General features: G+C 36.1%; 2 protein-coding genes across 5 annotated transcripts; both read left to right on the forward strand.

Annotated features, from left to right (window-relative positions):
* The first annotated feature begins 19,856 nt into the window (after positions 1-19,856).
* On the forward strand, positions 19,857-21,412 carry LOC136068160 (putative disease resistance protein RGA4). The gene is made up of 2 exons (XM_065774922.1): positions 19,857-21,310; positions 21,406-21,412. The coding sequence occupies exons 1-2, from the start codon at positions 19,857-19,859 to the stop codon at positions 21,410-21,412; spliced, it is 1,461 nt and encodes a 486-aa protein (XP_065630994.1).
* Positions 21,413-21,547: 135 nt separating this feature from the next.
* LOC112004137 (putative disease resistance protein RGA4) lies at positions 21,548-25,064 on the forward strand. Of its 4 annotated transcripts, none has more exons than XR_010629589.1 (3): positions 21,548-23,091; positions 23,465-23,573; positions 24,692-25,064. XR_010629589.1 is itself a non-coding variant. In XM_065774979.1 (2 exons), exons 1-2 carry the CDS (start codon positions 21,549-21,551, stop codon positions 24,829-24,831), a joined length of 1,683 nt encoding a protein of 560 aa, XP_065631051.1. In that variant the 5' UTR covers position 21,548; the 3' UTR covers positions 24,832-25,064. The 4 variants fall into 4 exon arrangements, 1 of the variants encoding a protein (XP_065631051.1); XR_010629588.1 differs by having other exon boundaries at positions 23,465-23,544; XM_065774979.1 differs by lacking the exon at positions 23,465-23,573.
* Positions 25,065-27,413: the final 2,349 nt, after the last annotated feature.

The following is a 27,413-nucleotide window of genomic DNA, read 5'->3' on the forward strand; positions in this document are numbered from 1 at the left end:
AAAGCTAATTTTCTTAGAACAATCACGCTCATGCATAAATACACACATCTTTGCTTTTTGAAAAACAGAGCATGGATGGAAAAAAACAGAGTCTACAAAGGCTATTATATGTGGACAAAAGACTAACACACATTTCGTTACAACACTTAACTAGGACGACTGTCCTATAAAAAATTCCAGAGGACCAGAGTGTTTAAATTCGTCACATATCAGACAAAGATAAAAGAATGCTGAGTGGATCTGATACCTAACTACATGATGAACTAATACAAATCAATTATATTCAACATAGTTAAAACACCAACAACTATATATATATATATATATATATATCTATACATATATCTCATAACTTAACCACTTAATATAGTTTTAATATATATATTTATAATACAAATAGTCATTTCAATTATTTATAATCTTTATAATTCTTATTCAAAGGTATTATAAAATAATATGTTTATTAAATACTCTTATACTAATTATTGAAATAAATTGGCTTAAAATAATAATTAATCACTTGAACACAAGTTAATTATAAAATTGGGTCGGGGTGTTACACTATGTATGATTTTTATTAATAAGTTCCTTGCTTTATCATTGTTTTTATTCAATAAAACAAAATGAGTGGGTAAAAAAAAATTAGAATTGATTTTTAATTTTTTATATTTGCTTGAATATAATTGATTTGAATTAGTTCATCATGTAGTAAGGTATCGGATCCACTCAGCATTCTTTTATTTTTCTCTTAAATGTGTTTGTGGACGACTAAATTTCTCGGTTCGAAATGAGTCAAACAAGTAAAATAGTTTCACAAATGCGATTTTGTATCGATGAATGTGTGGTACAATTCTCTGTGATTACAAAAGAGTGATCCTCTGATTCGATCTCCTTAAAAGATTTGTTGATTGGAGTTGTGGTAATGTGATTTTGATTTGAACACCAAATATACTTCAATTTGGCTGAAGAATGGATCGAAGACCTTTGAAACAGAATTACAATGAATCTCTGGCTATGAGCTTGTTAGAAATTCATTGTTTTTCGTGTTCTTGGTGCGTTCTTCATCTTTGAAGATTTGTGGTGGAAGTTCTTCAGGGCTTTAGAGGCTTGAATCCGTAGAGCTTCATTGATTTGTGGTTTGTGAGGTTTCTGGAGGCTTTTGAGCTTGATTCCAGTGAACTTTGAGATCTAGGAATATGATTTGGATGATTCCTCTTTGAATGTTCTTCGTATTTGAAGGTTTGTGTTGGAAGTTCTTCGGTGCTTTAGAGGGTTGAATCCGTAGAGCTTCACTGATTTGTGTTTATTGAGATTTCTGGAGGCTTTTGAGCTTGATTCCAGTGAACTTTGAGATCTAGGTAGGTAGTTTGGATAATTCTGCTTTGAATGTTCTTCATGTTTGAGGGTTGAAGTTCTTGAAGTTGCTGAAGGCTTCAGGGCTTGATTCCAGTAGAGCTTCTGGACTTCTGAATCTTCTCTGATGCTGTTTGTGCTTCAGATGGCATGGTGCCCTCTCAAATGTCTTAGGAAGGCTTCTATTTATAGGAGTTTAGGGGTGGATGAGTGACACATGGTGGAGCTTGATTGGTGACACGTGGCAGAGCTTGATTGGTTCGCTTACATCATCTCTTACACATGCTAGACTGATTGTGTCATCGCTTACACGTGCGAGGTTGCTTATGTCATCACTTACACGTGTGTTGATGTGTGATTGGTCTTTGCATGACACTTGGCAAATTTCTGTTGGTTTCTGAGTAGTGATAGTAAAACCTAGCAGCAATATGTGGTGCTTTGTAATTGGCTGTATTTTGTGGACTTGGTAGTGTGACGTGTCAGCTTGTGATAGATCGGAAATTTTCCCTGTCTACAAATGCCCCCTCGAGACTCGTTCACGCACACAGTTTCAGAGTGTGGTGTGGGAATGAGTTTCGAAAATAGATTTTTTTGCACTTGGCTCTTTAAATGAAGTAGTTGAAGGTGGTGGAGCTTTCAGCAGGAGATAATTTTCGAAGAGTAGACCCACCCATATGAAAGGCTTTGATAAGACCGAAAAGGGGTCTGCCTGTATTTGAATGTACTTGTATGACCGAGCCTTCTCAGTAGAGGTTAAGTCGAAGTAATTTCAGAAGAGTGTTCCATGGTACTCGGAGTGGCTTGGTGAAGCTGAAAGTTATTTGCAAGAAGTTGGATGTACTTGTAAGATCAAATCATTTCAGCAGAGGTTAAGCTGAGGTAATTCCAGAAGAATATTTTGGATCGTTGGCGGCGATCACAGGGTGTAGAAGATGGGGAAGATGCGGGGATGGTGGCTTGGTATAGCATGCAAAGTCATGGGGCTAGCCTCGTGTTTTTAAGAACTTCTGGTGAAGTTATCTCAGAAGAGTATACTTCGGATTACGGCGAGGCCATATGGGAATGTGGTTGAATGTGCATGTGTTATCGCATCACTTAGGTTAAGTTGAGGTAATTTCAGAAGTTTATGGATTCTGGGGATGCTGATGAGGGTGGTGAAGAAGACGGGGATGAAGCAAAGTGAATGGGTGAAACACACGCCACCATGGTGCTGGCCCTGTATGTTGGGGCCCTTCTAGTGTAGATGTTTCTAGGAAGTACAACTTTGGATATGGGACTGACTGCATGCTATATGAGGTTCGGCAGTAAGTCATTGAATGTGGGTGTGTGATGGGACCATGCTGACGGACATTAAGTTGAAGTAATTTCAGAAGAGTACCTTATGAAATACTTCAAGCTAGATTTAAGTTGGAGTAATTCCAGAAAGTGTATTTTGAGGTACCAGCAACGATGACCTTTGAGTCCCATAGTGGTGGGGACATGGAATAAGGCTCTGGTAACCATTTACCAGCTCCAAAGGCTGAACTCTGATAAGCTGGTGCCTTGAAGGTTGTTTCAAGTGTTGGATGAAAGACAATTTGTAGGATACCCCAACACTTTTTACCATCTTCATTTACTGCTTCTTGTTGGAAAAGCACAAAAAAAAAAAAATGAAAGATGGAGCTAACTTGTGATTCTGGTCTTAGAAACCAGCCAAGTTGCTGTTTGTTCCAAATCACTGCCTTTGCTGGAAGACCAAGCAATTGGAGAGAGATTACAAAATCCCTGAGCCTAGGAACAGGTGTATCAGCTGGACTTGGATTTCCTAGCCAACCAAATCTGAGGAAGCATGGAACCATAGTGCAGACCTTGTTATGAGTAATTTTATGGACAACTGTGGTCGTTAAGTGGAGAAACAAAATTTGTTTGGATCTCAAAACTACAATGATATTGTGCAGAGGGTTTCTACCGAACCATGAAAGGGTTGATTTCAAACTGATTATGAAGCAATATTGGTTGCTAAGTGTTGAGAATGATGAAGCCATAGTGAGAAATGGCTGTGAGAAGGAGGACTTGAAAATTTGAAATAGGAAAATCTTCATTTCATGACTTAGTGTGTTTTTCTTAATGAGTTCTTGATGAATCCGGCCCTTCTATTTATAGTGGAGAGACGAAGAATGGTAGATGGGTAATTGAGAATGGCAGTTGGTGAATTTCTGGTGAGAATGGTAGATTCCCGACTGGTAGGTACCAAATGGTAGGTGGGAATGTTTGGCACCAGAAAAGGGATAGTAGATTGGAGACTGGTAGGCACCGAACGGGAATGGTAGGTTGGACGGGTGACCCGATGTAATTTCAAGTTCAAGACACACTTGTGAGAGTTCATCTGTACTTTGAAAGGGAAGCCTTGATGGGGTCTGGAGAATAACCCTGAAGGGATCCAAACCAAATGGATGAATCTCAAGTTTTGATCTTGGGAGCTTAAGTTTTGGACACTGTCAGTACTTCGGAGATGTGGATCAGATTGGTGATTTCCAAGTCGCGAAAAACTGAGCAAGACAAGTTTGGCTTGAAAATCTTGACTTTGGGAAGACCTCAACACAAAAATCAACTACCTTGGAATTGAGTCATTTGTGCAATTTTCGAGTCTCAAATGATGGAACGGACTCCAAAATTGGAATGTACGCAAAAAATTGAGCAAGATAGGTCCATCTTAAAAATTTTGACTTTTGGTCAAAATTTTTGCAAAAGTCAACTTTCTGAAAATTGGGCGTTTGCACAATTTTCGAGCTTCGAATGGAGAAACGGATCCCAAAATCGGAATGTACTCGAAAAATTGAGTGGGACAGGTCCGTCTTGAAAATTTTGACTTTTTGGTCAAAGTCAAAGGTCCACTCGGTCAAAGCATTTTCTTTTTTTTAGCGGTTCGGACCAGGTCAGATTTCTGGCTTGGTCCAGGTCAAACCGGGTAGTGGAAGATGACATCATCATGACGTCATAGAGTAAAGGTGCGCGTGTGAGGCGCGTGGCGCGTAGAAACGCGTCTATTCTGCTGGAGGCGCGTGCAATCGAGGCAATGACCGCCGGAGCTTCTGGTTACGCGTGGCGGCGCGTGGCTCATTGTTTGGGCCTGAAATTTTCAGGTTTTGTAGAGAAAAGGCCGCTGGATCTAGTGGCGGTTCCTGTTTTCTTAATTTGTGGGCAGATTTGCACAGATTTGAAGGACTAGGCCGTTGGTCATCGAAAGCTTATGGCGGCGCGTGGTAGCTCCTTTAAGAATGATTTTTCTGGATTTTTTAGATCGAGGGCCGTTTGAGATTTCTGTAGGGTCAGTCTTGTGAAATGATGTCTGGATTTTCACAATTCTGAATGAGAAAGCCACGGGTCTTTGTTGGACTTATGGCCTTTTTTGGTTTGCTTTGGCGGTGGCCGCCCTGACAGGATGGTGCCAGGATTCAGACTTGTGAGATAGTGAGCCATCATCTTCTGTCTCTATGGCTGAATATCCTCTTTCATTTCAAAATTTGGTGCAGACTTCCCTGACTTTTAGTGCATTTGAGTCTGCAAAATTTGACTTTGAATTTCAATTGTTTTCACATTTCTGAAATGTGAATGTAGTTCTTTCCACTGGCCGGTTGGTGGAATCATTTAATGGTTTGCTAACTTTCTTCATTTTTCTTGCCAGCTATCTCAGAAGTTTTGTATATAAAGGCATGTTATTTGCCTTCCTTCATCACTGAGGCACATGCTCGACCTTCAGCTTTCTTCTCCTGCTTTCAAGAATTTTTTTTTTTTTTTAATATGTGCTATGAGATTTTCTTGTGACAAGTTCTTTGTTTTTGTTTTGCAGCACAGTTTTCTTGATCTTTGGGTTTTGACATCAAACTTTACACTGACGTTCTCATAGATATGTTTGCTTTCATTTAGTGGCTTTGCATAGCAACATTCTTGCAGTGACGTATGCCTTCATGTTGTTATATTCTTTTCCTGCAACAACAATCTTTTAGTGATATTCGTCTTTGCAACGACGTTTCCATAAGGATATTCAGCTAGGCAACAATGATATTGCCGAGACTTGTCTTTGAAGTCGTATTGGCTCTGGTGTTGACAATGAAGCAATACTAATGCTGGTCGTTAATGAAACTATGCTAGCACTTGTCTTTGCATGAACGTGTTCCACACTTGTCTTTGCAACGTAGCCACACCAATTGTTCTTATCATGAAGCCGCGCAAAGTTTGCATTTGCATTGAGGCTGCATCCATATCTTTCTTTGCGTCGAAGTCGCATCACCACTTATCTTTGTCATGAAGCGGTGCCAATTCTTGCATTTGCATTGAAGCATCACCATTACTTTGTCTACTGAAGCAAATTTGCACTTGTCTTTTTTAATGAAGTCTTTTTAACATGAAGCCACGTCAACACTTCACTTGCACCGTAGCCATGCCAATATTCATTTTTTTTTTTATGAAGCCATATTGACACTTGCACTTGCATTAAAGTTGCACCAACAATGGCCTTTATAATGAAGCTGCATTAGCACCAATTTTTAGAAGCAATATAGCTCAGACATCAAGGCTACATAGCACTTTAGCCAAATATCAAGATTTCAGAGATGCCAACAAGACTTTGAAGATGTAAGGATTTCTCATTAAGACTTTGGAGATGCCAACGAAACCTTGAAGTTTCAAGAAGAATGCCACCAAGACTTCAACATTGCATGAACATGCCCTTAGAGGAGAGATGACGCAACACTATCTTCAGATGCTGGAGGAAGGTGGCGTTGTCCAAATTTTAGAGACATGATGTGAAATAGCATCACTCAGAAGGGAGATGATGTGGTTCAAATTTCGGAGTTGTGAAGTGGCACAACCTAGAAGAGAGACGATGTAACTTAGACTTGCAAGGTACAAGAAGATGCCCTCAAGAGATAAGTGATGCAAAGCATACTTTAGAGACGTGGGAGGATGTCCATAGAAGAGGGGCAATGCCATGCATACTTCATTCTCAATTCTTTGCAGTTGTCATTTTCTACCACAATGATCTTCGAGCATCATATAGTGAGCAATTGACTGATTTTAAGCAATGTCTGCCAATCAAAGGGATCTCAAAAGCATATTGACGACCTTTGAAAAACTCATCAAGCTAGACTGGCAATCCTTCTTCTTTTCATGTGACTGAACTTAGTAAATAATACCAAGTTGCCTACATACCCTCAAGAGGGATCAAGTCATTACGTAATTCGAAAGTTTTTTTTTTTTTTTTTTGATGATTTTTTGCAAAAAGGAGGGCTCAGTGTGTAATAGTGGGTATCACCACTAATCGAACCCAAGACCCCTTAAGGGCGACATGGGCATCCAACCACTACGCCACACTAGCAATTGGTGACATAGAGTGGGATTAATTTCTCCTTATTGGTGTGCTTTCAAAGGTATTGGGAAGACATCATATACTCTCGCAGTGCTACAATGGGTAGTTTAAGCTCTTGCCAAGGAGCAATCCTCGATGTTTAAGCGTAGAAGTGTTTAAGGAACTTCCCATTGATGGGGCTGATCCTTATGCCATTATTATCAATCAATTTGTAAGCTCCAATGGTGTTTGCCCCCTGCCTGAGAGTTGGAAGTACATCACAAGCAACGGTGACATGGATTGACCCGACAACTTCATTGAAGTCTAGATCAATCTTGTTTTCTTTAGAGTTTCATGATTTGTTCTTTGAAGACGAAGCATTTTTGGATTGGGTGGCCAATGATGCGATGATATTTGCAGTAGTTAGGGTCATCAACTTTCCCTATGTCTTCTGGTCGCCTACATTCTGGCAATTCAATTAGCTTCAATTGCAATAATTGTTCTAAGATGTTTGGCATATCTTCATCGGGGAATGGATATACTTTTTGCTCACGTTCCTTAAAAGTCAGGCGACGCACCTCATTCTTTTGCCATCCTTCAAGTCGTTTTTCATTTGCATTTGCTCATCTTCTTGGAACCTTGATTTCGGCAGTGTTAACAACCATTGGGTCTTTGGGGCTAACTTTTGCATTCCTATCATTCATCCTTACTTCCTTTACGCTTTCCTCAAGTATGGGAGGTTTTGTATTTCTATGGCTAGCAATGCTTAGCTCCATGTCATGCGCACGAGTTGCTAACTCTTCAAATGTTCGAGGCTTTATCCCTTGAAGGATGTAAAGAAGTCCCCAATGCATGCCTTGGATGCACATCTCTACAGCAGAAATTTCAGAAAGTCTATCCTTGCAATCTAGACTCAAAGAATGCCACCGATTGATATAATCAACGACGGGCTCATCCTTCCATTGTTTGGTATTGGTAAGCTCCATCATGCCTACCGTGCGTCATGTACTGTAGAATCGGTTGAGGAACTCCCTTTCAAGTTGTTGCCAACTGTCGATTGACTCGGGTTCTAAGTCTGTATACCAGTCAAACGCATTCCCTTTGAGCAAACGGACAAATTGCTTTACAATGAGGCCTCCTTGAGTTCCTGCGTTCTCACAAGTTTTTACAAAATGAGCAATGTGTTGCTTAGGGTTTCCTTTGCCATCAAATTGTAAGAACTTGGGGGGTTGATACCCATTTGGCATCCTCATATTATCGATGCACTTTGTATAAGGCTTCGAATATATGAGAGAACTTGTAGAAGGACCTCCATATTGTGCTCGAATGGTGTTCGTTATCATGTCCTGCAATTGTTGGACAGATATCGAAGCCATTGAGGTGGAATGTCCGTGTTGAGAAGTGCCTTCACCTCCTTTTCCCTTATCAACCCTAGCGTTTTCTCCTTTCGAGGTGAAGCCAGGTGGGCGCTCAGGGCCATGACTTGATTCACCTGAATCTTCTACCTCCAGCTTGTTCATTAGGGTTGCAATTTTGACGTCCTTTTCTTCAAGTGATTTTGTGAGAAGGATGATCCTTTGTTCCATTTCAGCCATCTTTTCTTCCATGGTAGAGGTGTTAGTCATCATGACTAACACAACTTCCCAAGATGATGGAGAAGAAAGTGATTTGAAGTGGGCACGTGAAATCTCATCTTTTGGGTTCCTTTTTATGGGAGAGAAATCGTGCAACCAACTTCTTGTGAAGGAAGAAGGGGATTTGCCTCCATACTTGAGGTGTTCCAAGGTGGAGATATCCTTGTTGATGACCTTGTTTCTTGTAAGAGGGTCTAAGGAGATGATTGTTTGGACCTTGGCTTCCTTGGTTGGTCGAGATTGAAGTTGATTATGAGCTTTAGGTTGGCTACAATTGATTGCACCAATGTAGTTGTTGGTGGTAACCATACCAAGTCTAACTGAAGTAGCTGTTGTTGAAGCTTCGATGTTCTTGCTAGTGGCCATTGAAGTTGGTAGCAAGATGATGTAGATTTCTTTCTTTGAAGAAGAATGAGATGAGAGGCAGAGATGTCCCACCGAGCGTGCCAGAATTTGTGGACGACTAAATTTCTCGGTTCGAAATGAGTCAAACAAGAAAAATAGTTTCACAAATACGATTTTGTATTGATGAATGTGTGGTACAATTCTCTGTGATTACAAAAGAGTGATCCTCTGATTCGATCTCCTTGAAAGATTTCTTTATTGGAGTTGTGGTAATGTGATTTTGATTTGAACACCAAATATACTTCAATTTGGCTAAAGAATGGATCGAAGACCTTTGAAATAGAATTACAATGAATCTCTGGCTATGGGCTTGTTAGAAATTCTTTGTTCTTAGTGTTCTTTGTACGTTCTTCGTGTTCTTGGTGCGTTCTTCATCTTTGAAGATTTGTGGTGGAAGTTCTTCAGGGCTTTAAAGGCTTGAATCCGTAGAGCTTCATTGATTTGTGGTTTGTGAGGTTTCTGGAGGCTTTTGAGCTTGATTCCAGTGAACTTTGAGATCTAGGAATATGATTTGGATGATTCCTCTTTGAATGTTCTTCGTATTTGAAGGTTTGTGTTGGAAGTTCTTCGGTGCTTTAGAGGGTTGAATTCGTAGAGCTTCACTGATTTGTGTTTATTGAGGTTTCTGGAGGCTTTTGAGCTTGATTCCAGTGAACTTTGAGATCTAGGCAGGTAGTTAAAATGATTCTGCTTCGAATGTTCTTTGTGTTTGAGGGTTGAAGTTCTTGAAGTTGCTGAAGGCTTCAGGGCTTGATTCCAGTAGAGCTTCTGGACTTCTGAATCTTCTCTCATGCTGTTTGTGCTTCAAATGGCTTGGTGCCCTCTCAAATGCCTTAGGAAGGCTTCTATTTATAGGAGTTTAGGGGTGGATGAGTGACACATGGCGGAGCTTGATTGGTGACACGTGGCAGAGCTTGATTGGTTTGCTTACGTCATTGCTTACACGTGCTAGACTGATTGTGTCATCGCTTACACGTGCGAGGTTGCTTATGTCATCGTTTACACGTATGTTGATGTGTGATTGGTCTTTGCATGACACTTGGCAAATTTCTGTTGGTTTCTGAGTAGTGATAGTAAAACCTAGCAGCAATATGTGGTGCTTTGTAATTGGCTGTATTTTGTGGACTTGGTAGCGTGACGTGTCAGCTTGTGATAAGTTGGGAATTTTCCCTATCTACAATGTTGAATTTAAACACTCTGGTCCTCTAGAATCTGTTATACGACAGTCGTCTTGGTTAAGTGTTGTAACGATGTGTGTGTTAGTCTGTTGTCCACATATAATAGCCTTTGTAGGCTCTTTTTTTTCCAGCCACGCTCTATTTCTCAAAAAGCAAAGATGTGTGTATTTATGCATGAGCGAGATTGTTCTAAGAAAATCAGCTTTAGCTTCATTGATGCAAAAAGGGTTTTCTTTCAGTGCAAAAGGGCTCGACAGTCAACACCACCACATGGTGCCTCCTCATTTTCCTATGCATGACAATAGTAACATTCCAAGAAAATGCTTAAAGTTGTGCATGATATAACGGAAGCTTTCTAAGAAAATTCACAAAGGAAGACTAGTTACAGTAAGTTTCTTTGAAAAAACATAAAGCTATGTATGATTTTTATTAAAACAGTTAGTTCCTTGCTTTATCATTGTTTTTATTAAATAAAACAAAATGAGTGGATAAAAAAAAATTAGAATTGCTTTTTTATTTTTTATATTTGCTTGAATATAATTGATTTGAATTATTTCATCATGTAGTCAGGCATCGGATCCACACAGCATTCTTTTATTTTCCTTTGAAATGTGTTGAATTTAAACACTCTGGTCCTCTGGAATCTGTTATACGACAGTCGCCTTCGTTAAGTGTTGTAACAATGTGTGTGTTAGTCTGTTGTCCAAATATAATAGCCTTTGTAGGCTCTTTTTTTTTTTTTCCAGCAATGCTCTATTTCTCAAAGAGCAAAGATGTGTGTATTTATGCATGAGCGTGATTGTTCTAAGAAAATAAGCTTTAGCTTCATTGATGCAAAAAGGGTTTTCTTTCGGTGCAAAAGGGCTCGACAGTCAACACCACCACATGGTGCCTCCCCATTATCCTATGCATGACAACAGTAACATTCCAAGAAAATTCTTAAAGTTGTGGATGATATAACGGTAGCTTTCTAAGAAAATTCACAAAGGAAGACCAGTTACAGTAAGTGTCTTTGAAAAAAGATAAAGCTATGTATGATTTTTATTAAAACAGTAAGTTCCTTGCTTTATCAATGTTTTTATTAAATAAAACAAAATGAGTGGGTAAAAAAAAAATAGAATTGATTTTTTATTTTTTATATTTGCTTGAATATAATTGATTCGAAATAGTTCATCATGTAGTCAGGTATCGGATCCACTCAGCATTCTTTTATTTTTCTCTGAAATGTGTTGAATTTAAACACTCTGGTCCTCTGGAATCTGTTATACGACAGTCGTCTTGGTTAAATGTTGTGACGATCTGTGTGTTAGTCTGTTGTCAACATATAATAGCCTTTGTAGGCTCTGTTTTTTTCCAGCCATGCTTGGTTTCTCAAAAAGCAAAGATGTGTGTATTTATGCATGAGATTGATTGTTCTAAGAAAATTAGCTTTAGCTTCATTGATGCAAAAAGGGTTTTCTTTCGTTGAAAAATGACTTGAAAGTCAACACCACCACATGGTGCCTCCTCATTTTCCTATGCATGACAACAGTAACATTCCAAGAAAATTCTTAAAGTTGTCCATGATATAATGGTAGCTTTCTGAGAAAATTCACAAAGGAAGACTAGTTACAGTAAGTTTCTTTCAAAAAACACAAAGCTATGTATGATTTTTATTAAAACAGTAAGTTCCTTGCTTTATTATTGTTTTTATTAAATAAAACAAAATAAGTGGGTAAAAAAAAAAAGAATTTATTTTGTATTTTTTATATTTGCTTGAATATATTTGATTTGAATTAGTTCATCATGTAGTCAGGTGTCGGATCCACTCAGCATTCTTTGATTTTTCTCTGAAATGTGTTGAATTTAAACACTCTGGTCCTCTGGAATCTGTTATACAACAGTCGTCTTGGTTAAGTGTTGTAACGATGTGTGTGTTAGTCTGTTGTCCACATATAATAGCCTCTGTAGGCATTGTTTTTTTTCTAGCCATGCTCTATTTCTCAAAAACCAAAGATGTGAGTATTTAGGCATGAGCGTGATTTTTATAAGAAAATTAGCTTTAGCTTCATGGACGCAAAACGGGTTTTCTTTCGGTGCAAAAGGGCTTGACAGTTAACACCACCACATGGTGCCTCCTCATTTTCTGATGCATGATAATGGTAACATTCCAAGAAAATTCTTAAAGTTGTGCATGATATAGCAGTAGCTTTCTAAGAAAATTAACAAAGGAAGACTAGTTACAGTAAGTTTCTTTGAAAAAACATAATGCTATGTATGATTTTTATTAAAGCAGTAAGTTCCTTGCTTTATCATTGTTTTTATTAAATAAAACAAAATGAGTGGATAAAAAAAATTAGAATTGATTTTTTATTTTTTATATTTGCTTGAATATAATTGATTTGAATTAGTTCATCATGTAGTCAGGTATCAGATCCACTTAGCGTTCTTTTATTTTTCTCTTAAATGTGTTGAATTTAAACACTATAGTCCTCTGGATTTTGTTATACGACAGTCGTCTTGGTTAAGTGTTGTAACGATGTGTGTGTCAGTCTGTTGTCCACAAATAATAGATTTTGTAGGCTCTTTTTTTTCCAACCATGCTCTGTTTCTCAAAAAGCTAAGATGTGTGTATTTATGCTTGAGCGTGATTGTTCTAAGAAAATTAGCTTTTGCTTCATTGACGCAGAAAGGGTTTTCTTTCTGTGCAAAAGGGCTCGACAATCAACACCACCACATGGTGCCTCCTCACTTTCCTATGCATGATAACGGTAACATTTCAAGAAAATTCTAAAAGTTGTGCATGATACAGCAGTTGCTTTCTAAGAAAATTCACAAAGGAAGACAAGTTACAGTAAGTTTCTTGGAAAAAACATAAAGCTACGTATGATTTTTATTACAACAGTAAGTTCCTTGCTTTATCATTGTTTTTATTAAATAAGACAAAATGAGTGGGTAAAAAAAAATTAGAATTGATTTTGTATTTTTTATATTCGCTTGAATACAATTGATTTGAATTAGTTCATCATGTAGTCAGGTATTGGATCCACTCAGCATTCCTTTACTTTTCTCTGAAATGTGTTGAATATGAACACTCTGGTCCTCTGGAATCTGTTATATGACAGTTGTCTTGGTTAAGAGTTGTAATGATGTGTGTGTTAGTCTGTTGTCCACATATAATAGCCTTTGTAGGCTCTGTTTTTTTCCAGCCATGCTCTGTTTCTCAAAAAGCAAAGATGTGTGTATTTATGCATGAGCGTGATTGTTCTATGAAAATTAGCTTTATATTCATTGACGCAAAAGGGGTTCTCTTTCGGTGCAAAAGGGCTCGACAGTCAACACCACCACATGGTGTCTCCTCATTTTCCTATGCATGAAAATGGTAACATTCCAAGAAAATTCTTAAAGTTGTGCATGATATAACGGTAGCTTTCTAAGAAAATTCACAAAGGAAGACTAGTTACAGTAAGTTTCTTTGAAAAAACATAAAGCTATGTATGATTTTTATTACAACAGTAAGTTCCTTGCTTTATCATTGTCTTTATTAAATAAAACAAAATGAGTGGGTAAAAAAAATTAGAATTGATTTTGTATTTTTTATATTTGCTTGAATATAATTGATTTGAATTAGTTCATCATGTAGTCAGGTATCAAATCCACTCAGCATTCATTTATTTTTCTCTGAAATGTATTCAATTCAAACCCTCTGAACCTCTGGAATCTGTTATACAACAGTCGTCTGGGTTAAGTGTTGTAACGATGTGTGTGTTAGTCTATTGTCCACATAAAATAGCCTTTGTAGGCTCTGTTTATTTCCAGCCACGCTCTGTTTCTCAAAAAGCAAAGATATCTGTATTTACGCATGAGCGTAATTTCTCTAAGAAAATTTGCTTTACCTTCATTGATGCAAAAAGGAATTTCTTTCTAGGCAAAAGGGCTCGACAGTCAGCACCACCACATGGTGCCTCCTCATTTTCCTATGCATGATAACGGCAACATTTGAAGGAAATTCTTAAAGTTGTGCATGATATAATGGTAGCTTTCTAAGAAAATTCACAAAGGAAGACTAGTTACAGTAAGTTTCTTAGAAAAAACGCAAAGCTATGTATGATTTTTATAAAAACAGTAAGTTCCTTGCTTTATCATAGTTTTTATTAAATAAAACAAAATGTGTGGGTAAAAAAAAATTAGAATTGATTTTTTATTTCTTATCTTTGCTTGAATATAATTGATTTGAATTTGTTCATCGTGTAGTCAGGTATCGGATCCGCTCAGCGTTCTTTTAGTTTTCTCTGAAATGTGTTGAATTTAAACACTCTGGTCCTTTGGAATCTGTTATAAATAGTCGTCTTGGTTAAGTGTTGTAACGATGTGTGTGTTAGTCTATTGTCCACAAATAATAGCCTTTGTAGGCTCTGTTTTTTTCCGGCCATGCTCTGTTTCTCAAAAGGCAATGTTGTGTGTATTTATGCATGAGCGTGATTGTTCAAAGAAAATTAGCTTTATCTTCATTGATGCAAAAAAGGGTTTTCTTTCGGTGTGAAAGGGCTCGACAGTCAACACCGCCACATGGTGCCTCCTCAATTTCCTATGCTTGACGATAGTAGCATTCCAAGAAAATTCTTAAAGTTCTGCATGATATAATGGTAGCTTTCTAAGAAAATTCACAAAGGAAGACTAATTACAGTAAGTTTCTATGAAAAAACATAAAGCTATGTATGATTTTTATTGAAACAGTGAGTTCCCCGCTTTATAATTGTTTTTATTAAATAAAACAAAATGAGTGGGTAAAAAAAAATTAGAATTGATTTTGTATTTTTTATATTTGCTTGAATATAATTGATTTGAATTAGTTCATCATGTAGTCAGGTATCGAATCCGCTCAGCATTCTATTATTTTTCACTGAAATGTGTTGAATTTAAACGCTCTGGTCCTCTGGAATCTGTTATATGACAGTCGTTTTGGTTAAGTGTTGTAACGATGTGTGTGTTAGTCTGTTATCCACATATAATAGCCTTTGTAGGCTCTGTTTTTTTCCAGCCATGCTCTGCTTCTCAAAAAGCAAAGATGTGTGTATTTATGCATGAGCGTGATTGTTCTAAGAAAATTAGTTTCAGCTTCATTGACGCAAAAAGGGTTTTCTTTCGGTGCAAAAGGGCTAGACAGTCAACACCACCACATGGTGCCTCCTCATTTTCCTATGCATGACAACAGTAACATTCCAAGAAAATTCTTAAAGTTGTGGATGATATAACGGTAGCTTTCAAAGAAAATTCACAAAGGAAGACTAGTTACAGTAAGTTTCTTTGAAAAAACATAAAGCTATGTATGATTTTTATTACAACAGTAAGTTCCTTGCTTTATCATTGTCTTTATTAAATAAAACAAAATGAGTGGGTAAAAAAATATTGAAATTGATTTTGTATTTTTTATATTTGCTTGAATATAATTGATTTGAATTAGTTCATCATGTAGTCAGGTATCGGATCCACTCAGCAATCTTTATTTTTCTCTGAAATGTGTTGAATTTAAACACTCTGGTCCTCTGGAATCTGCTATACGACAATCGTCTTGGTTAAGTGTTGTAACGATGTGTGTGTTAGTCTATTATCCACATATATATAGCCTTTGTGGGCTCTGTTTTTTTCCAGCCGCGCTCTGTTTCTCAAAAAGCAAAGGTGTTTGTATTTATGCATGAGCGTGATTGTTCTATGAAAATTAGCTTTAGCTTCATTGATGCAAAAATGGTTTTCTTTCGATGCAAAAGGGCACGACAGTCAACACCACCACATGGTGCCTCCTCATTTTCCTATGCATGATAACAGCAACATTCCAGGAATATTCTAAAAATGATATAACGGTAGCTTTCTAAGAAAACTCACAAAGGAAGACTAGTTACAGTAAGTTTATTTGAAAAAACATTAAGCTATGTATGATTTTTATTAAAACAGTAAGTTCCTTGCTTTTGTCATTATTGTTTTTATTAAATAAAACAAAATCAGTGGGTAAAAAAAATTTAGAATTTATTTTTTATTTTTTTTATTTGTTTGAATATAATTGATTTGAATTAGTTCATCATGTAGTCAGGTATTGGATCCACTCAGCATTCTTTTATTTTTCTCTGAAATGTGTTGAATTTAAACACTCTAGTCCTCTAGAATCTGTTATACGACGGTCGTCTTGGTTAAGTGTTGTAACGATGTGTGTGTTAGTCTATTGTCCACATATAATAGCCTTTGTAGGCTCTCTTTTTTCCACCCATGCTCTGTTTCTCAAAAAGCAAAGATGTGTGTATTTATGCATGAGCGTGATTGTTCTAAGAAAATTAGCTTTAGCTTCATTGATGCAAAAAGGGTTTTCTTTCAGTGCAAAAGGTCTCACAGTCAACACCACCACATGGTTCCTCCGCATTTTCCTATGCATGACAACAGTAACATTCCATGAAAATTCTTAAAGTTGTGCATGATATAACGGTATCTTTCAAAGAAAATTAACAAAGGAAGACTAGTTACAATAAGTTTCTTTGAAAAAACATAAAGTTATGTATGATTTGTATTACAACAGTAAGTTCCTTGCTTTATCATTGTTTTTATTAAGTAAAACAAAATGAGTGGGCAAAAAAATATTAGAATTGATTTTGTATTTTTTATATTTGCTTGAATATAATTGATTTGAATTAGTTCATCATGTAGTCAAGTGTCGGATCCACTCAACATTCTTTTATTTTTCTCTGAAATGTGTTATATTTAAACACTCTGGTCCTCTGGAATCTGTTATACGACAGTCGTCTTGGTTAAGTGTTGTAATGATGTGTGTGTTAGTCTATTATCCACATATATATAGCCTTTGTGGGCTCTGTTTTTTTCCAGCCATGCTCTGTTTCTCGAAAAGCAAAGATGGGTGTATTTATGCATGAGCGTAATTGTTCTATGAAAATTAGCTTTAGCTTCATTGATGCAAAAAGGGTTTTCTTTCAGTGCAAAAGGGCTTGACAGTCAACACCCCCACATGGTGCCTCCTCATTTTCCTATGCATGATAACGGTAACATTCCAAGAAAATTCTTAAAGTTGTGCATGATATAACAGTAGCTTTCTAAGAAAATTCACAAAGGAAGACTAATTACAGTAAGTTCCTTTGAAAAAACATAAAGCTATGTATGATTTTTATTAAAACAGCAAGTTCTTGGCTTTGTCGTTGTTTTTATTAAATAAAACAAAATCAGTGGGTAAAAAAAATTTAGAATTTATTTTTAATTTATTATATTTGCTTGAATATAATTGATTTGAATTAGTTCATCATGTAGTCAGGTATTGGATCCACTCAGCATTCTTTTATTTTTCTCTGAAATGTGTTGAATTTAAACACTGGTCCTCTGGAATCTATTATATGATAGTCATCTTGGTTAAGTGTTGTAGCGATGTGTGTCTGTTGTCCACATATAACAGCCTTTGCAGGCTCTTTTTTTTCTAGCCATGCTCTGTTTCTCAAAAAGCAAAGATGTTTGTATTTATGCGTGAGAATGATTGTTCTGGGAAAATTTGCTTTAGTTTCATTGATGCAAAAAGGGTTTTCTTTCGGTTCATAAGGGCTCGACAGTCAACACCACCACATGGTGCCTCCTCATTTTCCTATGCATGATAACGGTAACATTTCAAGAAAGTTCTTAAAGTTGTGCATGATATAACGGTAGCTTTCTAAGAAAATTCACAAAGGAAGACTCGTTACAGTATGTTTCTTTGAAAAATCATAAAACTATGTTTGATTTTTATTAAAACAGTAAGTTCCTTGCTTTATCTTTGTTTTTTATTAAATAAAACAAAATGAGTGGGTAAAAAAAAGTTAGAATTGATTTTTTATTTTTTATATTTGCTTGAATATAATTGATTTGAATTAGTTCATCATGTAGTCAGGTATTGGATCCACTCAGCATTCTTTTATTTTTCTTTGAAATGTGTTGAATTTAAACACTCTGGTCCTCTGTAATCTATTTTATGACAGTCGTCTTGGTGAAGTGTTGTAACGATGTGTGTGTTAGTCTGTTGTCCACGTATAACAGCCTTTGTAGGCTCTTTTTTTTTTTTTTTTCCAGCTATGCTCTGTTTCTCAAAAAGCAAAGATGTGTGTATTTATGCGTGAGCGTGATTGTTCTAAGAAAATTAGCTTTAGCTTCATTGATGCAAAATGGGTTTTCTTTCGGTGCGGAAGGGCTCGACAGTCAACACCACCACATGGTGCCTCCTTATTTTCCTATGCATGACAACGGTAAGATTCCAGGAAAATTCATAAAGTTGTGCATGATATAACAGTAGCTTTCCAAGAAAATTCACAAAGGAAGACTCGTTACAGTATGTTTCTTTGAAAAAACATAAAACTATGTATGATTTTTATTAAAACAGTAAGTTCCTTGCTTTATCATTGTTTTTTATTAAATAAAACAAAATGAGTGGGTAAAAAAAAAAAATTAGAATTTATTTTTTATTTTTTATATTTGCTTGAATATAATTGATTTGAATTAGTTCATCATGTAGTCAGGTATTGGATCCACTCAGCATTCTTTTATTTTTCTCTGAAATGTGTTGAATTTAAACACTTTGGTCCTCTGGAATCTATTATATGACAGTCGTCTTGGTTAAGTGTTGTAACGATGTGTGTGTTAGTCTGTTGTCCACGTATAATAGCCTTTGTAGGCTCTTTTTTTTCCAGCCATGCTCTGTTTCTCAAAAAGCAAAGATGTGTTTATTTATGCGTGAGCGTGATTTTTCTAAGAAAATTAGCTTTAGCTTCATTGATGCAAAATGGGTTTTCTTTCGGTGCAAAAGTGCTCGACAGTCAACACCACCACATGGTGCCTCCTTATTTTCCTATGCATGACAACGGTAACATTCCAGGAAAATTCATAAAGTTGTGCATGATATAACGGTAGCTTTCTAAGAAAATTCACAAAGGAAGACTATTTAAAGTAAGTTTCTTTGAAAAAACATAAAGCTATATATGATTTTTGTTAAACAGTATGTTCCTTGCTTTATCATTGTTTTTATTAAATAAAACAAAATGAGTGGGTAAAAAAAATTAGAATTGATTTTTTATTTTTTAATGTTTGCTTGAATATAATCGATTTGAATTAGTTCATCATGTAGTCAGGTATCGGATACACTTAGCATTCTTTTATTTTTCTCTGAAATGTGTTGAATTTAAACACTCTGGTCATTCTTTTATTTTTCTCTGAAATGTGTTGAATTTAAACACTCTGGTCCTCTGGGATTTGTTATACGACGGTCGTCTTGGTTAAGTGTTGTAACGATGTGTGTGTTAGTCTGTTGTCCACATATAATAGCCTTTGTAGGCTCTCTTTTTTTCCAGCCATGCTCTATTTCTCAAAAAGCAAAGATGTGTGTATTTATGCGTGAGCGTGATTGTTCTCAGAAAATTAGGTTTAGCTTCATTGATGCAAAAAGGTTTTTCTTTCGGTGTAAAAGGGCTCGACAGTCAGCACTACCACATGGTGCCTCCTCATTTTCCTATGCATGATAACAGTTGCATTCCTAGAAAATTCATATAGTTGTGCATGATATAACGGTAGCTTTCTAAGAAAATTCACAAAGGAAGACTAGTTACAGTAAGTTTCTTTGAAAAAACATAAAGCTATGTATGGTTAATGTAACTTTCTTAGAAAATTCATACAAGGAAAACTAGTAACGGTAACTTTCTTTCCCTTTAAATATTCAGTCCTCCTCATCTTCTTCTTCACAGCAACATTACTCTCTAGCTTTCTTCTTGCTCTTTAAGCCTTCCTTTTCACTCTCTAGCATAGTGGAGCACTTCAAGCTCTCACCCTTTAGTCTCTCTCTTATTGCCTATCTTTCACTCACTAGAAAGTTTTTCTTCCACTCCCTAGCATTGATGTATTTGAATCCCAGCCTCTGGCTTTCCTCTCTCTCTCTCTTTTAGCCTTCTTTTTTCTCTCTCTACGCACTAACAAATGGATGAAGCAATCCTCTCTTGTGGTGCTGGGTCCATAATTGAAAATTTGGGCTCTGCTGCTTTTGAACAGGTTGGATCGCTCTGGAATGTTGAAGATGACCTTGAACAAATCAGGAAAACTGTTTCCACAATCAAAGCTGTACTCCAGGATGCAGCGGAGGAGCAGAACCACAATAGTCAAGACAGAGTCTGGCTCGAAAAGCTCAAGGAAGCAGTTTTTGATGCAGATGACTTGTTGGATGAGTCTAAGTACTACACTGAATTAGCTTTGCAGCAAAAAAAGACGAGTGGGAGTTTTACAGAAAAGGTACGCTATTTCTTAAGTTTAATCTCAGTTGTTTTAGGACGTCATAAGATGAGTCTTAAAATAAGTAGACTGAGTCAGGAACTAGATGCAATAGCTAAAGATAGGGAAAAGTTTTACTGGAAAGAATGCAGTACTGTAAAGCGTATTGTGAGTCTGAATAGGGAGACTCGCCCATGGTTTCCTCATAATGGAGTTATTGGGAGAGAAGATGAGAAAAATCAAATCATAAATCGCTTATTAGAGCCTAACAATGAAGAGAATGTTTTAGTTGTTGCTATTGTGGGGATTGCGGGGATAGGCAAGACCACACTTGCTCAATGTGTTTACAATGATGATAGAGTCGATACACAATTTGAGCTAAAAATATGGGCGTGTGTCTCAAATGTCTTTGAGGTGACAACATTTGCTGAAAAACTAATAATTGGTATTGATAAAGATGATAACATGGAACTAATGCAAAAGAAACGTCGTAAGTTTAATCCTGAAGAAGTCCTCAAGGATCAAGTTCACAAAATGGATCCATTGAGGGAACTTCGTAACAAAATTTCTCAAAAGAAAATTTTAGTTGTGTTGGATGATTCATGGAATGAAAATTGTAAAAATTGGAATAACTTTAAAGGACTTTTAAGTAGTTGCGCAAAGGGAAGTAAGATTGTAATAACTACACGTGACAAATTTGTTGTAGATATTACACATGCTAATGAAACATATTTTCTTAAAGGTCTCTCTGAAGACTATTCTTGGTCTTTATTTGAGAAATTAGCATTTAGAAATAGGCAAGACACCAAAAACCCTACACTAGTAGATTTTGGAAGGGAGATTGTAGGCAAATGTCAAGGAGTACCCCTAGTGATAAAGTCCATTGGAAATTTATTGTACTCTAAGAATCCAAACGAGTGGTCAAAGATCAGGGATAAGGTAGTAGCAAATGTAATTGAACAAGGGGGTGATAATTTTCCGATTCTAAGGTTGAGTTATGATAATCTTCCATCATATTTAAAATGTTGTTTTGCCTTTTGTTCTTTGTTTCCTAAAAATTATGAGATTGATAAGATGACAGTGATTCAACTCTGGATGGCACATGGGTTTATCCAATTGTCAAATGATACTCAGCAGTTGGAAGATGTTGCAAATGAATACTTCGAGTATCTACTATGCAATTTTTTGGACAAAGTAGGAGAGTTTTCATATAAGATGCACGATTTATATCATGATCTTGCACTATCAATTGCATGGCCAGACTATAGACTTGAATATTTGGATGGAAAAACTTATCATGTATCATTTTCTAGTGTCTCATCTTTTACTAAAACTTTAAGTTTGGTTAAAGCAAGCAGCCAGGTACGTACAATTCTTTTCACAAATATGTATATACTTGGTGCCATGGATCAGTCAACATTGAGTACCCTGATTAAGAGTTTCTCAAGGTTGCGTGCATTAGATTTACATAGATTGGAGATTAAAATAATTCCAAATTCCATAGAGAAGTTAATACATTTGAGGTACTTAGATCTTTCTTTTAATCCTATTGAAACTCTTCCTCATTCAATTACTACATTGTTGAATTTGCAAACACTAAAACTTCAAGAATGTCGTAATCTTGAACAATTGCCTAAGGACATCACAAAATTGGTTAGCCTTAGGCACCTTGATGATAGGGGTTGCTTTAAGTTGAGATTGTCTCAAGGATTACGGAAACTGACTGGTCTTCAGTCATTACCGTTATTCATTGCGAGAAATAATGGTGGACTAAGCGAATTGAATGGGCTAAACAACTTCAGAGGAACACTTGAGATCAAAATTTCAGAACAACTAGAAGATGCTAACTCAGATTCCGAGGTCAAAAATTTAAGGGAAAAGCAACATCTTGAGAAACTGGAATTAACATGGGCTCACCAAGAAGGACATGATGAGATGTTATTAAATAGCCTCCAACCACATTCAAATCTCAAAATTTTGCAAGTGTGTGGTTACACTGGTGTGACATTTTCAAGTTGGCTTTCTTCCATCGAAAATCTTGTTGAAATCACTTTAAGGAAATGTGACCGATGCAATCACCTGCCACCATTGTCTAAACTCCCATTTCTAGAAAGATTAAGCCTTGATAAAATGAAAGCTTTGGAATGCATATCAGATCGTGATATAAGTGAGGAAGTTTCTACTTTATCCTTCTTCCCATCGTTAAAGTCTCTTTGGATTGAGAATTGCCCTAACTTAAAGGGATGGTGGAGGAGAGCATCAATGACAAATCATCAACAACATCAGCATAACCGATCACTGCCTTCATTTCCTTGTCTTTCTTCTTTTTCTCTTACTAATTGTCCCAATATGACTTCCATGCCCTTGTTTCCTTATCTCGGAGAAGACCTACATCTAAGTAACGTTAGCTCAAGGCTTTTTCAAGAGACAGTACTTCCCTCTTCCTCCTCTTCTTCGTCCTCTCATCTCTCCAAATTAGAATATATGCACATGGTAAATCTGCCAGACGTTGTGTCTCTGCCAGATGGGTGGGTATCAAATCTAATTTCTCTCAAGTATTTATGCATTTACTCTTGCAAGGAGTTAAATCTAGGAAGTGACGTGGACGGAATGGAATGGCGACATCTCAATCGCCTCATTCATCTGTACTTCTGCGACCTTCCAAAACTGAATTCCTTACCTGTAGGTCTTCAACACGTCACAACCCTGGTATATCTCTATATTGGAAATTGTGAGAATCTGAAAACATTGCCTCGGTGGATTGGGAATCTTATCTCACTTAAACGGTTTACAATTATCAATTGTCTCAATCTGAAATCACTACCTGATCAGATGCGCGATCTCTCCTCTTTACAAAGACTGGAGATTTACAATTGTCCCGAGTTACAGAGAAGATGCGAAAAGGAAACCGGTCAGGATTGGGACAAGATCGCACATGTCACTTACGGTACGCATTCTATATACCCTTTTTTTTTTTATTGAACTTTTGTTTGCTGGCTGAGAAAACAGTTGAAAATGAAAGAAGGTGAACTTTTTAGAATTCTATTCTCTATCATTTATTGATTTCAATACAAATTTTTGAAAAAAGAATGAATTTTTTCTTTTGGATTTCAAAAATATAGGAACCAATGTATATAAATTGAATGGGGCTCACTTTAGCAAAGCTTTTGGTTTTCTAAAGTTTTCTAATAATAAAAAATCTAAGATGCATAGAATCTTGGCCAATTTGATTGATTTCAAAGCAACCAAACTGTTGAATTGTTTTGAAGTTCTATTATTATTAACATTATTTAATTTGATGACTTGTGTTCTGTCAACAGTTGATATTTGATGAATCATCTGTGGAATATGGTGGCATTGCCTGAATACTTTTAGGATTTTGGATGGTAGAGTACGAAAGGTACTTGGTTACACTCTCCATAATCAAAGGTTATTGAATATTTTGAAGAAAATTTCATTGCATATATTTGATTCACAAATTAAGGACCCAAAAGGAAAATGTAATTAAAATGAAAGATGCATATATCCCTATTTCCTTCAATAAACTTTGAATAGCTGGAAGAGGGTTATTCAAATGTGAATTCCTTTCCTCTTCTTCTTTGTGTTTCTTCTATTATGATGATTTCTCACTTGGTTTGATCCTAGATGCAGAACAAATTGGAAGCACAAAACAAAACTAGGCGTAAATATCTAAGCCTATTCAAAACATTTTTAAAGAACATTTTGTCTCTATTATGATCTTATTTTCTACCATAGTTTAATGGTCTACAAATTGGAAGCATACAGAGTTTTAGTGGAATTTCTTTGTACATTGTGTTATGTTCCCATTGCTTGCTTTTACAAACTTGGGAAAAATATTTTTTTGGCCATTTTGTCTCACATCTTATTTCCAATTTGTTTCAAAGTCTTTACATGAAAAATGCCTTGCCCAAGCCTCAAGTCCTTAATTTTTCCAATAAACTTTGAATAGCTGGGAGAGGGTTATTCAAATGGTAATTCCTTTCCTTTTCTTCTTTATTCTTCTTGTGTTATTATTTATGATGATTTCTCACTTGATTTGATCCTAGATGAGGAACAAATTGGAAGCACAAAACAAAACCAGGAAAATATCTGAGCCTATTTAGAACCTTTTATAAAGAACGTTTTGTCTACCATAGTTTAATGGTCTAGACTCTAGAGCTTAAAATCAATTTTTTTTTTCATGTGATTGGAAGCATACACAATTTTAGTGGAATCTCTTTGTACATTTTTGGGTTATGAATTGCTTACTGTTACAAACTTGGGGAAAATAACTTTTTTGGCCATTTTGTCTCACTTGAATAACTAATTCATGGCAATTTTTCACAATTCCCTGTCATTGTTAAGCTTTGCCTAACTTGAGGATGCAACAGCATCATCATTGCAGCCATTCTTGATTGGCCTCTAGCAATATGCATTTGAAAAAAATGATTTGAACCTAAAAGGGTAGCTTGTATGGATCTTTTATAATAACTCATCACAGATTGATAAATTGGGATTACAATGCTGATATCTTGTGTTATCTGCAGGGAGCATTTGGAGTGTTGTAGGGATCATCTCTTTTATGATTACTCTTTTACAAGAAGATTATGGCAGCAAGTGTCGGAAGAGTACTTGGTTAATCTGCAGCTTGTCTTTTGAAATTCCTCTCCATTTGTTCAGATGCTAAGGCCCACTTGGTGTTCTTGTTATTGTTGAAATTGACTTTAGTGTGATGTAAATTTTTTGTAATCTAAAAATTGTGTTCTTCAATGTTTTGGTAGTTTTTAGCATTTGTTTTAGAGAAAATTGTTGTAAACTCTTTATTCAATGGTGGAAATTTTTTACTGGACTAGGTCCCGTGGTTTTTCCCTTCTCATTGGAGGGTTTTCCACGTAAAAAATCGGTGTCCTAATTGTGGTTTGTTGCTGGATATTTTTGTTTGTGTTGATAGTGCTTGCCAAATTACTTTGAAATTCCTATTGAATTTGCACATAAAGAAAAAATAAAAGAAAAAGAAAATTCCTTTGTGTGTTATGGATTCATTCTTCAATGGGAAAAGGCTTGAGGTCTACCTTCGATTTAAAGAAATGCAAGAGTCCATAATGATCTTATTCACATTGAGAATAGTCATGTAGTTGGTCTAAAGTGATGTGAGAGTTAGAACTAGAGCAGGTTTTAAAATGTCAATAAAGGATAGGGTGCTGTTTAGTTATTTTGGTCTGTGTCTGTTTTAGCTTAGCTTGGTAACTTGTCTTTTTGCTGCAGGGGCTGGCTGTTTTTTCTGCAGAAGTGTAGATTTCAGTCTTTCTGTCTTTTGAACTTCATGTAATAATTTTTCTGTTAATAAAATGTCCTCATTCATCCAAAAAATAAAAAATGAAGAGGACAAGAAATGGAATACAAATTGCCTGAGCACTAAGTTTTTCTGCAAAAACTTAAAGATGAATTTCATGAATCTCAAAAGCTGATTATAAATCAAGAGGAGTTTTTTTTTTTTTTTTTTTATAACTAGAAAATTATTAGATAAGTTGAAATGCATTATAGCCCTTCAAATTCTATTGCATCACACAAATTTGGCTAAACATTCTCTGGCATTGATTTCAGAAGAAGCACTTAATGTGCCTAATGCTCCAACTGGTTTCCAGGTTACAAAATGAGTTCTTGTTGGGGTTTGTTCAAACATACAGGCTGATGCGCATTGAAAAGACCTGGAAACATTAGTTTTTAAAAATGTAATTATAGATTTAACTGGATTATGAATTGATTTACCCCAAACATTAGGATTTGCTAGCTGCTTAGTACTTTATACTTTATAAAAGGGAAGTAGAAGGTTATATACTAAGCTGATAAAGCATTTTGTCAAACATGCAAGAATGCCTTTCAATAGCTTGATCCCTCCAGATTATTGTGTTTTACGAACCACAAAATTGGATTAATATACTTCTTAACTAGTCCTAGAACCTCTTTATGAATAGTCGATGATGATTATATTTGATTGGTGTAAACCGCATAAAAACATAAGTTTAGCTTTTCAGGAAAGTATTTTGTACTTAATTTTTATGCCAAAATGATAAATTTAGAATTAATTCCACATTCTGAAAAATTACCATACTGAACAAGTTTAGAACTAGTCATAGCATTCACGGCTGACCACTTTTGTGGTTTCTCAAAGGATACCCCATTAGTCTTTGTGGTTTCTCAAAGGATACCCCATTAGTCAAGAGCCTGACTTCAGTGCCATTACTTGTTAGATTATCAAAAAGATCTACAGCTAAAGGTCTCATTTCAAAGCCCATGTGCAGAAGTGAATGTTATCTTTTTATGTTCTTCGTGCTTTACATCCACAACAAATTTTTGTGGTATATAATGTTTTCTTAGTGGTGAAAGAGCAACAGTAATTGATGTTGTTTACAACACTGCAAATGAAAATGTATTAAATAAGCTTGATGCTACCTAAGAAACAGGTCAGTTACATTTACACAACTTACTCAAATGCCAAAAACACGTTGGCTGTCAAACAGTCCTATCATGGTCTCACAGACTAGTAGTGCTTATATTGCTGAAGCTAATCACAGTCAATGAACATATTTAAACCATGTTACAGTTCTATCTTTTTGTCTGAATCATTGTGCCACATAGTTAATGGACCTGTAATATGGTAACTTCTTGTAGTAATACTATTTTCAAAGCACTAGATGGTTCAAGTTAAACACAGATGTATCATCATTAGGTAACCCCCGAAGGTAGAGGGAGGGGGTTTAATTCATGACTTTGATGGAAACAGGATTAGAGGACAGTCAAGAGCCATTGGGTTTGCAATGAATGTTATGGCAAAATTATGGGCTTCAAGGATGGTCTAATTCAAATTAGCTAACTCAGTATCCAAGCAATAGAGATAGAGCTAGATGCCAAAGTTGTACTTGAACTTAATTCCAACTCCAACCCCATAAATAGACCCTTCAAAGCTCTTGTGCCTTGTCACAGACAAGTGATTAGAAGAATCCTTTATACCAAACTTTACCATTGTTTCGTGAAGGCTAATGATCCCTCAACTAATGAATCAGCCATAAATGCCCATTTGAGGTCAAAATCCTCAGTTCGGCTAAGAATCATCATTTTAACACCAAAATCAAAAGTATTTAAGGAACATGGGAACTCCATTTTTGGGTAAAGGTCAAGTCACTTATCTATTCTTACCCAAAATGTGAGAAAGTCTCACATGCCAACCTTTTTCTAGTCTCTGAATGAGTTCCCTCTTGTTTAAGAGAG

Source organism: Quercus suber, unplaced genomic scaffold (genome assembly GCF_002906115.3).
Source record: "Quercus suber isolate HL8 unplaced genomic scaffold, Cork oak 2.0 scaffold_102, whole genome shotgun sequence".
NCBI classification, from domain to species: domain Eukaryota; kingdom Viridiplantae; phylum Streptophyta; class Magnoliopsida; order Fagales; family Fagaceae; genus Quercus; species Quercus suber.

Excerpts from the sequence above, each read along its gene's own strand:
- LOC112004137 (XM_065774979.1), top strand. The coding sequence starts at position 21,549 with ATGGATCAGTCAACATTGAGTACCCTGATTAAGAGTTTCTCAAGGTTG. Across the intron at positions 23,092-24,691 it reads GATCGCACATGTCACTTACG|GGAGCATTTGGAGTGTTGTA; the intron begins GTACGCATTCTA and ends TGTTATCTGCAG.
- LOC136068160 (XM_065774922.1), top strand. The coding sequence starts at position 19,857 with ATGGATGAAGCAATCCTCTCTTGTGGTGCTGGGTCCATAATTGAAAAT.